A 14207-nucleotide genomic window follows, 5' to 3' on the forward strand; every position below is an offset into this window, starting at 1 on the left:
TTGATATTCATTTGGCATGTTTCACCTTTCTTGTTTGTGTATGTATGCTTTTTAACTATCTCACCAATTTCTTGCATTATAAAATGACTGTCATACCCACGGAGATTGTGAAACATAACTGGTATTTTCTCAGTCAATCTGAAATTTAGGTTACAATCTTGGTGAGCTGATCCTCTGTATTTACCTGTGATATGGCAATGGTCTCTAACTCTCACATCATTTTCATTGTATTTTTTATTGCAGATATGACATTCATTAGCTTTTTGAAATTCTTTTTCATCATCTTCAGTCATTCTCAATGGTTTATTGAAATATTTTTTCATGATCTTCTTGCAATATTTAACTTCCTCTAGCATAGCTTCCATAAATTTGTAAACAGCTTTTTCACCTCTATAAATTTGTACTGGTTTTGTGTATTTATCATCATAACAACACACAACCTTATATCCATAACCACAGTCTGTGTGTCTCTGATAAGCCTCTGTGTACGATTTATCATCATTAGGTTGGCAACCGGATATCTTTTCTGTTATAGCTTCAAAATCTGCATAAATGACGAATGGTACTGGTAGTTGTTTATGGAAATTATTGAATTTTAGTATGTTATCATCTTTTGTTGGCATTTTGATAGCTTGTGTGCCATTTACTTGTATGCAGTTTTCTTTATGATCAGTTAATACTCTTTCAGAACTGAAACATTGTAAGCAATGCATACAGAAGTGCTTCCTTTCCTTGTGTTTTGTTTGATTGTACATGAATTTGTTGAAATCTTTGATCAACACATAATGCTTGTTTTCATTTTCTGTTATAAGAAGCAGATTCATGCAATCTTTATACTTTTCTTTTGACACATAAATGGGATATTTTTGTTTGTTTTCATAACCGAAAACATTGATGTTAATTTCATTCTGCTTTTCTATTTTGTTGTACTGTTTGGTAGTCACTGGAAATTCAATTCCTGAATAATTCAAATTTTCAATGAATGCTTTGTCTGATTTTTTGATTCTCTGTGGGTATTTGTCTTGAGGATTGAGATGTCTTATGTGGCACCACCTGAAGCATTCATTATCCTCATTTTTCATGTTGATCAATCCTTTTGCACTGTGTTTGAGTTCATTTGGCAATTTGATGTAAGAAGATCCTTTCATTGGCTCGTATTTTACCACATTGATATAATGATTTTCAACAGATTGAATAGTCCAACCAGATCCCTCTGAAATCCAAACTGCAATCTTGTTTAGTATGACTTGTTTTGACAAAGATAAAGCTAGTTCAATTTGTGTGTCATTTGTTATTGTTTGTGGTTGACTGTTGAAATAAGCCGTTTTGATGATTTTTTCTTCTCGCCCTGTTTGCTTTTCAAATGTGACCCTCAGTGTTTCAACAAACTTTAGACCTTTCATTGATTTTAATATTTTTCCAATGTGAATGGCAACAGCCTTTCTTGTATTTTGCAGTTGCATAAGTGGGTCTTTGCTGTTTTTTATGTTGATTTCATAAGACTTCGTAAACCCTTTTAAAGCTTTGTTCGTTTCTTGTATTATGGTCCTCGGTAATGGAATTGGTCGTTTTTTGGATCTAGGTGCTGGCACTGGTCTGTTTAATTGTTCTATTTCTTCCAGCCATTCAGAAGGAGGAGCAGGCAGTCTCTGCCTCTCAAAATAGTCAACAAGTTCTTTTACACTCTTTCTTGGTTTTGAGATCGGTCTTGTTTTTGTCCTCGGTGCGGGCACTGGTTTTGTATTTTGTTTTATAATCAATTCTATTAATTCTTCTTTGCTCAGATTTTGAAGCGAACTTCGGTTCATAATATTTATCATATTATTTGCCATTATAATATATCTATAGATAATAATTCTTTAAGTCAAATTATGGTGCGTTTACAGTTCAACACATACGGGAAGTATGTATTTAACTTTTTTAAAAGAGAAGTGATATGAATAAATTAATTGCTATTTTCATGTTTATCATAAATGTAACCCGTATTATATGTAAATGAATTTTTGAAATGTTTCTTTGTTTTTAAATGGCAATGTTTGCCAGCAAGAGTGTAGTTTCTACCATTGTTGCATATTTTACAGTACCATTCTTTATGCAACATGTAGTCGGTTTTTATTTTTCTTCTTTCTTCATCAGTATAAAATCTTGGGCGGCCAACTGGTCTTCGATCTTCCATATTATATTACTATATATTTTATTTTTATATATTTTGTATCAATTTCAATGGTTTCAAAAAATCGCTGTACCTTTTAAACTCTCTGAACAAAAAATCCATTTTGACATCTATGATGTGAAACATTTTCCCGATTTCTTTCTTTGGTCCTCCTGTTTTCAATGCTTTGATCAACAATGGTACTGCTTCTGAATGAACATAATGCATATAACCTGCGTTCCTGACCACTATTTCACAAATCATTTCTGTGATCACTTTTCTTACAGCCATGGTTTCAATTATTTGGCTTCCTCTGAACATATACTATATGTTTCGATTATCTTTTACACAGATTCATCACTGTCTTGTGACGCAAAAGATTCTGGCGAACTTGGGCAACTAAAATCCGATTCGCTTTCTTGTGATGAAAAACTTTCCGGTGAGGATGGTACCCAGTCAGAATCCGACAGATGGGAATCCTGATCGCTTCATAATAGAAACCAACTTTTTCTTCATTTTCAAACTTGTCCATATAATATAAGTATATATTTTTATTTTTTATAAGTATTTATGCGCGTTTGTTCGACCACAATTCATATGTTTTCAATGTCTTTCAATGGTATCCAACTGTTGAATTCATCACTGTATCCCTTCCATTTTACCAAAGCTTGTTTCTTTTTGTAGTCTCTTCTGATCACTTTGTCAATACGGAAAATATCCTGCTTTGCTTTTAATAATTCAGGTTCATAAAAACTGCCTTGTATCTCTTCACCTCTGAGATCTTTTAGTTTGTATGTTATTGGATTAGTGTATTGGATCTTATCAACTGTAAACACTTCTTCGGTCCAGTTTGGAGTATATCCTTTATCGAACACATTCCGTTTATACTTGGATATTCGAACCTGGGCACCTGTTTTGAATTTAGGTTTCTGTTTTAATGGCTCCATATCACCATATAGATTGAAGTAAACTATACCTTCATTCCTCTTATTAGATGCTTCTGCAGGTGTCATCTTTATGCTTGAATGTTTTGTATTATTATACTGTTTCACTAGTTTGGACAGCATATCGAGATACATTGTATTACCTTGAACTGTGAACTGCTTCCACATTTTGGACTTGATTGTTCTATTCCATCTTTCGACCACTGAGGATTTCTCTTCATTTTCAGTGGAGTACATATGTATCCCATTTTTGTCTAACAAGTCCTTCAAGTGTTTGTTATAGAACTCCTTTCCCTTATCAACCCATAAATATTGTGGTCTTCTGCCTTCCTTGAATATTGTTTTGAATGCTTCAGTAACGGATTCACCTTTCTTATCCTTCAATGGGACAATCCAACCGTATTTGCTGAAAACATCAATAACCATGAGAAGATACCGATAACCTTTATTCCATTTGCTAAACTGTTGCATTTCAACTAGATCACTTGCCCATATTTCATCAATATGATTTACGATTACACGCCGCCGAGTAAAGTTGCGTCTTATAGATGCATGTAATTCATCTGCTAATTTTTCTTGCCAGTTTTCATTACCAGACGGCTTTTTCCGTTTTTTGAAACTCCAAGACCTAGTTTCTGCTTTGTATTGATAACATTTCTTGCCAACCAATGCCCCCATTGTCTTTCATTATACGGTACGTTGTCTAAAGCTTGAACCATTTTCCTATCTGCTTTGTTTTTACATTTCCTATCATCCTTGCAGACGGAATAATCAACATCGTGTTGCATTGCTATTGCATCAGTTTTGCCAGTGGGCATATCATATATTTCCAATATTTGACCAGTTTTTGGGTCATACTTCAGTTGATTTTCTAAATCATTATAAGGTCCTGTGTAATGATGCCCAGGTAATGTCCATCCACCTTTTGGTTTCGGCAATTTACCAATAGCTTTGTGAATGTCAACAGCGCCGCCGTCAAGATCTTTTCTGTTTGTTGTGTATTTTTTATTTGGTCTTATTTTTGTTGACAATTGATCGAGAGCTTCAGAACCGACTTTATGAAGTAGAGGGTTCATTTTTCTCAAACCATAATCGATTGCTTTTTTCTGCAATTTTGGGTCTCTCATTAATTCGGAACCATAATATCTACCCATTTCAACGGCTTTTTTGCCAAGATAAGGTACTCCTTTAGTTAAAAATAATTCTGTTCCTGTATTAGCGATATCACTGAGTAAGCCCGCTCCCAACGGGCTGTTTAGTTTCCCTGTTGTTTGACAAATTTGGTCTTTGTAATACCACATTCAGCACAAGTGCAAAAGAACATTAGTCTACCATTTTTAGCTGTTTTGTAACCTGAAGGTTCAACACATTCGGTCACTTTCTTTTGTTTAACACAATATGATTTCATAATATATATAAGTTAGATATTTCTGAAATAATATTCGATAAATCTCTCATTTTTCATTGTATCATTTATGTCAAACACTTGTAATAAATCATAATACGAATTACCCTTATTCATTTCATTTAGAAAGTATAAACAGAAATACCCACAAGTTGTTGTTTGTATGTTTTGTATCTGATTGTTTTGATGTAACAAAGTTAGATTTTTCTTTTTGGCATGATTCACAATCTCTTGAAATGGAGGCATACCAAACGAATCAAAATAATTTATTACATCATTCTTAACATAAGTGGCCACCCAATGACTTCCGCTCATATAAGCTGGTTCAAGATTGTATATGAATAACGCCTGTTTATGGTTATGTGGAACTTTTTCATCTCTTGACAGTACATCATTGATTGGTATGTTTAAATATTTACACCATTTTTTCAGATCGTGATTGGACATAGGTATGTTTTTGTGAAATTTTGGTTTCACAATATTGCCCCCAAAATGGGTATGCCATTGAATGGACTGTTTTTCCCAATAGTAACCCTTTTCCTTTTTTGGTTGAGGATGTTTTTTTTTTTCTACCATTACCAGTCACATATGGCGGATAACTATAAAATGGAGGGGGCATTCCAATTCTAGGTGCTCCTGTACCATCCTTTTTCGACGAAGGTGGTCTACCTACCCTCGGTGCTCCTCTTCCCGTTAGCTTTTTGACAAGATTCAAAGCCAAAGGAATTCCAATGCTAGCTAACAGAGTGCCTAAAAATCCACCTGATTGTGTTTTGGTCGGTGTTATTTTAACGCCAGATCCTGTTTGAGCCGCATTCATTATGTCTCTTTGCTGTTTGGTTGTAAACATATTCAGATATGGCATCAGTTGATTGATTGCATTGAAAGGTATCATCATGGGTAATGGCATAGCACCACCTTTTTGACCAGATCCTAACAATTTTTTAGCTCCGGCTTCTGCTAAACCACCAAGAGCACTCAACCCAAGGGTTTTACCAATTGCTGGAAGAGCTCTCATACCAAGTGACAATACGGTGCTCAAAAGACTTCCGCCTACTTGTTTTCTGATATTGGTCTTAGCAAGCTTAATGTCCATTCCTTTGTTCAATTGTCGATTTTTTTGCAATCTTTTTTTCACCATTGCTGGAACATAAAGAGTGTCGTTTCCATTAAGAGAATCATTTGTCAGTCTTAGAACAATTGTTTCCCTTTTATGGTAAGCATTACTCAGATTCTTTTTTTGATTATCTGACAGTCTTACGTTTATTTGATGAAGTTCAGTCATATAATATATGTTACATAATTCCAGTCACAAAACATATACAAATAAATATGTGTCATTCATGGGATTAAACTATAACCAATTCATTACCCACCTTGTCAATAACAACCGACTCGTCGTACAATACAACTGCATGGACATTGAAATCTGCTGCACTATTGGCACTTATTTTATACCTGAAAATCAACTGTTTAGGGTCTCTTGTTACTTTTTCTGTTTGATATGACAGATCGAAATAAATCAGTGGATATAAACTATTGTAATTAGCTAGATTCAACTGCGTTCCGGTGTTGTAATCATTTTTTCGCATTGCATAAGACATGAGATCATTGAATATTCTCACTTTGCTTTCACTGTCATATTCTGTTTCTGGGTAGAAAACACCATTGCCATATTCGAGTCTGCATGTTGTTAAATAACTGTTTGCGTTTGCTTCATTCAGTTTGAAGGTATCAAGTATATATGGATTTTGAGTTGCAACTCTGGTTTTAGCCCGTTGTAGATAAACAAAAATTGCTTTGACATTGTCAATGCTGGAAGAAATCTGAAAAAAACCACTGACTCTAGCAGGTGCTGACACTGCATATAGTTCACGCTGATATGTCCATTTGTGTTCTTTCATGAAAGAGCTTACAAATTTGTCGTACATACTGTCTTTTGGTGTTAATTTTGGAACCCATAGTAGAAATCTGTTAATCACTACTCTTCCGGCATCTGCTGCTGCTGCCCTATTGATGAGTTCATTGTCGTTCTGGAGATTCAAATTGAATTGTAACTGCATAGGAACCAACATTTTATCCTGCAACTCTTCAAAAAAACTGTAACGATTGAGAGGTATGATCAAATTCACATCTTTTGCTCCTCCCGTTCCATCATCGTTGGTAGCTTGTGTAAGCACTCTTCTAGATTCATATCCTGAATTAGTATTGGCTGTCGTAGCATTTGTGTCTAAATACCAAAAACTGTTCTTAGCTACACTTCTCGAGTAATCATCAGAATATTCCAACAGATTCTTCACAAAAGTGACCTTATGTAGATTGTCAGTGTCATAAACAATTTTCCCAGCACTTTTAATCATCATATGTGCAATCAATGAATGAGATCCGTTTATCACCGTTATTCTATCGGCTGCTGCATAACCAGCTCCATCTGCTATTTTTTGTAACTGGAATTGAACCTCGAAATAAGCATTGTACCAATCATAGAAAGAACTCCGGTCGTTGATGGTGAATCTATAACCGTTCTTTTCTTGATGTTGATTATTTCCAGGGGCTCTAATTACATCATCAAGTTGGAAACGCACCAACTCATTTCTTTGCAATAATTCACTTGTTCTAAAAGCCATTTATACTATTGTATTATATAATTTTGCTGTCATGTTATTTATTTGAAAAATCTACGCCTTCTTCCAGATCCGGATATCAATCTATTTAGTATCATGTCAGCGCTTTCATCTTGCTGTTTCTGTTCAATGGGCAAGGATGGAACAATTGCTTTTTGTGTTGGTGTTGTGGCTCCTTTTCTCAAATTTGCTAATTTTTTCATTATTAGGTCTCCTGACTTTTCTGCCACCGTCTTGCCAATTTTATCACCTGCATGGGAAACCCCTGATTCTAATGCCTTCTTTGCTAATGGCTTAGCAAATTTCTTGAAAACAGACGATGCCACACTCTTCAATGGTTTAAAAATGTTGTCTAAGATAAGCCCAGACCCTTTATGTTGAAATACAAATTTACCAAGTTTTGGGTGGTAAAACCTCTTAAATTCATACGGTTTCATTATACTGTTACATTAGATACTTTTTAAAATCAGCGAAAAAGACGTATCTGCTCCATTCAGATCCACTAATCTTCTTTTTCCATCTGTTATCATGATTCTGATTGATGAAATTGTAGTTTTGTTCACAGGATTAAATGTAACTCTTTGTGGTTCGAGGGTGAAGGAGTAACTTGGTTTTAGTACACTGGTTGAGAATGAATAAATAATGTCTGTTTCTTCACCGTCAACTAAACTTTCGTTTACCAAATCGCAATGAATATTGAGTACGTCTGTGTCTTGACTGAGATTTGGCACTCTTGGTCCAATATGCGTTCCACTTGCTAATATCTTTTTGTCGAAACCGATCAGTTCATTAAAATTACTTGCTCTTAAATCAAGTTGGTAATTTGCAGCTAATGTAACCGTGACTCTGAATGTTGTTTCGTTGAATTCAAGAGTTATCGGATACGTATCACCAGTTTTCGTCACATTTTTAATATGTCTGTCAAAGTCCGTATAATTCCATACCCCAGCTGGAAAGGTAATGTCCTTAAAAGTTGAACCATTATCGGAGCTGTATTTGATTAATTGATTTTTGTACCCAGCATTGACATTGAACCAAGTGAATGACATGTTAATGACTCTGTTAAGACCGATAACGTATTGCTTATTATTGTCTAGAGTTACAGGTCTGGTGAAATTTGTTGTAAAATCTTCTGGTTTATTATCCCCTTTATTTTTCACACTGTAAGATGATAAAACTATCTCTCGTTCCATTATATAATGAAGTTACATTAAATTTGGAAATATTGTTTGTATAATTTACCATATTGTGATTTGTTAATTGTTGTCATTTTCAATAATGTGTCCAATATAGAAACACCCATATTTCGCATGTCAATGCTTGTATTGCCAGCCAATATCTCACCAATGATTAAATCCAATTTTTTTATGAGTTCTTTCGGTTTGTTAAAAAATATCACATTGCCACCTTTTTGTTTTTTCCTACCAGAACCTTCCATTGTTTTCATTTTGTTTTGATAATGTTTTATGTATTCATTCAGAGTTCTCATAGCGCGATCCACTCTTTTGTTTTCCTCTTGCCTATCAGCTTCCGTTATATTCCCACTTTTGTATTGCTTTGTAACGTTTCCTTTGTAGGCTTTCAATTGATTTCTTTTAAATTTAGCCGCATTGACGATCTTATTGAGATATTTTTTGTTTTTTCGTTCAGTCATTTCTTGTTGATTTATTACCTTTTCAACAGAATCATAATTTGGTATACCAAGATCACCTAATATCTCATTTTCCATATCTTCTTCATCCATTCCATAATCTATCTCATCGTCGTCATCATACTCTGGTGGTAATTCTGGTTCTTCAGGAAAGTACTTAGGATCAACATACATCTCTTTTTTTCCTTCCAGAAGATCTTGTAAAGACTCTTCATATGTTGGTGGTTTTGGCACCAGTTGTTTTTCTTGCTGTGGCAAAACAGGTTGTTCAAATAGATCACCAAGATTCATATCTGGAACTTCATCCTCTATATCCATGCCGTAATCAGGAACTTCTCCTTTCTTCAGTGGTCGTTTTTTCCTTGGCAACCTTAAAGCCTGATTACTATCAATAACATCATCTAATTTACTTGTAATTGGTTGGAATACTTTTGAAAATCCCTGTTGACTGGTCTTCTGATCAATATCATGCTTTGTAATTGCATTATGGACATAATTGATCTTATCCCCTAATTCAGATTTACTCTTTGCGAGTTCTTTCCACTTAAGTAAACTCATTTTTGTTATATTATTACTTTACATAAAAATGGAAATTCATATATAAAAAATAACGTTTTACACTATGTTGAACACCATGTTGAACACCATGTTAAACACCATATTATCGAAACAATATACCCATATGATATAAAATGAAGATACCTAATTATGATACTGGCGACGATGTTGTCACAAACTTCACACAACTACATGATTTTATGCCTGATCGATGCTTCCGCATGCTCATTTGTGGACCTTCTGGTTCGGGAAAAACAAACACACTGATGCATATGATTCACAATCTGTTGTATTTTGATAAAATATACCTTTATGCAAAAAACTTAGAGCAGTCAAAGTATCGGAATCTCATGAAAGAGTTCGAACCATGGAGTGAAGAAGCTGGTTATGATATCATTGAAGCAAGCAATGATAAAATAATTCCTGTAAAAAATCTCAATGGTGACAATCAAAAAATTGTGATATTCGACGATTTCGTATGTGATAAAAACCAAAAACCATTAGTTGACTATTTTATACAGGGGAGACATAAAAACTGCTGCGCCATATATTTGAGTCAAAGCTACTATAAGACACCAAAAGATATTAGATTAAACTGCTCACATTTTGCCATTTATGATTTTCCGAGTACTAATGAAAAAAGTCTCATATGTCGTGAAAACAATGTCTCACAACAATTATACGAGAAAGCAACTAGAGACCCTTTTAGTTTTATATATATTGACAAACCCAAGAAACAAGTAAGGAAGAATTTCGATGAAAAAATATAAACCAATTGTATATATGAGTTACTCAAATGGTAAATTACCTGAAGACACATTTTCACATGAAAAAGTTGTTGAAATAGTAAAAGGATTGCCTGGTGTTGGTTTTAAACTAACAGATGACGGTGATTATGATATACAGAATAAAAAACTGCGAAATGTGGATTTACCACAAACAAACACTGACGCTAGTACAAAGAGTTATGTTGATTCTGAGGTTAATAAGACATTAAAACTAGACGGCAGTAGTCCAATGACTGGAGCCCTTAACATGGATAATCGGCGTGTCGAAAATATTGCTCCAGCTAGACATGGTCACAGTGATGCTGTAAGTAGTATGCATCTACATAGCTTTTATTTTGAATTAAATACAAACGATGGAAAGATAGAAGCTCAAAATCCGATCGACATGAAAAATAAAAGAATCACAGGAGTGCAAGATCCAATATTGCATTCAGACGCTACCAATAAATTTTACGTTGACGACTTTATGAATTTCAAAGCCGACAAAACGGAGCTGGCTAATTATTTGAAAAAAGATGGAAGTATTTCCGTAACTGGCAATTTTGACTTTGGAAATAATAAAATCAGCAATCTTGCTGAAGGCACTGGCAATTCTGACGCTGTTACAAAACACCAATTACAAACTGGTTTATCAACCAAACCCAATACAAATCAGGTTGTGCTCCGTGATGGTTCGCAGGACATGACTGGAAATTTAAATATGTCACAAAAAAGATCGTCAATCTTGCTAATCCGACAGGTAGAAATGATGCCACTGGAAAAGGTTACGTTGATCGATTATTTTTAGATTCACTTCGTTTAGACGGATCCTCTAAAATGACTGGAAATTTGGATCTGTCTTTGAATAAAATAATAAATTGCGGACAACCAACCGGTGCTAGAGATGTGACAAACAAATCTTATGTCGATTCCGAGGTTGGAAAAACATTGAAATTGGATGGAAGCGGTGTAATGACTTCTGTTCTAGACATGAACAATCAACGAATAATAAATCTCGGAAACGCCACACATAATCAAGATGCCATAACTTTGAAGCAAGTAAATGACGGCATTGCGACTGTTTCTACTGAAAACAATAAATATACAGACGAACAAATAGAAAAAAATAAGAAATATGTAGACGACAAAATAGTTCAGAGTCATATAACCACACATACAAACAGAGAAAATGTGCTGAAATATGCTATGGCTGATGGGGAATTTACAGAAGATTATGGAATACAGGATGCCAATTTAATCGACTATAATGACTCACCACATAAAAACAACAAAAAAGCATTTTCATTCAATGTTCAAAAGGCAGCAGATGGTTCCAGTCTGTTTAAAGGACGATTCGATTTTAATCTATTCAAACTGATACGTGACAATTATAGCGATAAATATACTGTGTGTTTAGAAATATATTTCCTGAGAACCGGTTTTGATGTGGAGTTCAATTCATTTCAGGTTACTTTTGAAAAAAGAAACATGAACACTGATAGAACCACTACAGTCAAAACCAACACAGATTATAAATATTATCGCTTTATCATGAACTTATCACCAGATGGTTCTTCACTAACTATCGAAAGACGGTTATATGTAACTGTTCAATCCACTTATGACAATAGAAGCCCAACTCTTTTACCATTGTATGTCCTGATTTACGGTATAAAAGGTGAAGCAAAAAACAACCTTGATTTCACAATTTATGATTACGAATTGGCTTATGAGATTGTAAATGATCAATTTTTAATGCATGTGCCAATCAATATGAATAACAATAAAATTTTAGGGTTATTTGATAAGATATTACCGTCTTACGCCTATGGAACCACTTCAGAATCATCACTGGGTTGTGATTTCAATATTTCTAGAACAGCACCTCTAACATTTACTAAAATTTATATCGATAAAATAAAAATTTATGCTAAAAAAAATTATCCATCAGAGTCGAATCACGATATAACTTTTTATGGAAACGCTAGTGTATTTTATGACATAGATTTTTCAACAAGCAAAATACTTACTGTCAATGTCAATCGATATTTTGAAAACATAACAAACATACGAATAAATTTTGATGATGACGATGGGGATGGCGTAAGATCTTATGTTTACATTATACATTACAAAACATTACTGATTAATTGAATTATATAATGCAACAGTATATGACATTGTATGTAAAAAATTTAGATGGTACACATCTTCTTGACGACAATGGTGACAAAATTGAATACACCATTGACTATCACTCTGATGATGATTTTACCTATCAAGCTCAAGCTCAACTTTCAGTAAATGATGATGGACATATAGAAACTGACAAAAATCTCGTCGTTAAGGCTGCTACGGAAGAGAACCATGTTGTCATAAAAAAACAACTCGATTTGAAGTTAGACAGATCGACTTTTATTATTTCGAACAGTCTACCTGGTATACCAGTGTTAGACAAAATCAGCATTGCATTAATTCCAGCTTTATCAGTAGTCACAGCCGATTCAAATGACAGAGTTAGTTCATGGATGGATCCTGCGAATAATATCGATTTTTCACAACAAACCAATTCAAAAAAGCCTCTTCTTCTGAGGGATTCATTGAAAAAACTGTTTTTTATACGTTTCGATGGTAGTGATGACTATTTGGAAAAAAAATCATTTGATGTTTCTGAAATAGCGGGTAGTTCTGGTAACAAATGCACAGTAATACTGGTTGTCAAAACAAAAGCGATAACTAATCAATCACAGTTTCAATGGGGGCGTGGAGCCGTCAGATTCGGTGTGCATATACCATGGGGAGATGGTACAGTCTATGTCGATTTTGGTTCCTCGTCAAATGGCAGACTTAACATTCCTTCTTTGCTGAATCTCTCTGGAAATATCGAAGTTTGGACAATTCGTATTAATGGGACAAATCTAGAACTCTTTAGAGGCGTTACATCAATCAGTGCGATTAAAACAGAAACAATTTCTGCCACTCTGACAGGTTCAGCTCAAGAAATGTTTATTGGATGTCAGGTTCATACTGATGGCACTGCTGTGAATTTCTGTGAAATGGATTTATATGCTTTTGCTGTTTGGGCAAAATCTCTGTCTGATAATGAATTAAAAAATATGTTCAGGTTCATTCAAAATCATTTCGATTTGTGATGTGGATTTTCAAAATATATAACTCAATATATATGTATATCGACAATTTATTACGATTTGTGGAATATAGTTTTCAAGAAGCAAAAGAAAAACATCCATGCATTAATGACAAAATATTAAAATCAGCACTTGTTTATCAATACCTGCACTGTTTCTATTTGAAAAGAGACATGTCTATGAATGAGATTCTTGAACTCAATGATGGTGAAATTGGTCTTCTTGGACCAGGTAGTGGCTGTCTAACATGGTTACTTGAAAAGATCTTCGGTTGGATTGATATATTAAATTCACATAGTGTATTACATGATGCTTCCGGGAGGTTTTATGACCACCATAAGCTCGGTAGAGGTTACACTTATGCTATTTCAGAAAAATACACAACTAAACTGATTAAAAGATCACCTTTTTGTGGTCAAGTCAGTGGTATACTATATTGTCTATGCAGACGATTAACAATCTAAACCATATATATGACAGATCGAAAAAAGAGAATATTTAGCTGGAACCATATTTCAGACAAACTCTCAGAAGATCAGGTCGACGAACTAAAGAGCTATTATAAGGCATACCATAGAAAGTGTTGGGCTTACAAGCAAGCTGTGAAACGTTACAAAAAATTAAAACTGTTAGGAAACACTGTTTCTGTCATAACTGGTACTGGTGGAATTATTAGTGCTGTTGTAACTGGTGGTATAGCCCTAGTAGCAATAAGCACTTGTGCTTTGTTAATCAAGTCTTACATGGATTTCCAATCACTGGATCTTAAAATACAAAATTGTACATACGCATACCAAAGTTATCAGCATCTTTTGAATTCGATAAAAGACATGTTGAGAAGCGGTGATTTTCAACCATCGTTTCACACAGAATTAAAAAATGTAGATGATTTTGTGACTGATGTTTGTTCTAGTGTTGACAAGTTCTACGCTAAATACAATGACAAATTCATTCCTT

At 34.3% G+C, this 14207-nt stretch overlaps 1 protein-coding gene across 1 annotated transcript; it reads right to left on the minus strand.

Annotated features, from left to right (window-relative positions):
• Nucleotides 1-5850: 5850 nt before the first annotated feature.
• LOC138031476 (uncharacterized) lies at nt 5851-7128 on the minus strand. The gene has a single exon (XM_068879163.1). The coding sequence runs from the start codon at nt 7126-7128 to the stop codon at nt 5851-5853; it is 1278 nt and encodes a 425-aa protein (XP_068735264.1).
• Nucleotides 7129-14207: the final 7079 nt, after the last annotated feature.

The sequence above is a fragment of the Montipora capricornis genome, chromosome 14 (assembly GCF_036669925.1).
Source record: "Montipora capricornis isolate CH-2021 chromosome 14, ASM3666992v2, whole genome shotgun sequence".
Taxonomy (NCBI): Eukaryota; Metazoa; Cnidaria; class Anthozoa; order Scleractinia; family Acroporidae; genus Montipora; species Montipora capricornis.

What these genes read in the sequence shown, in the direction of transcription:
- LOC138031476 (XM_068879163.1), bottom strand. Translation starts at nt 7,128, where the DNA reads ATGGCTTTTAGAACAAGTGAATTATTGCAAAGAAATGAGTTGGTGCGT.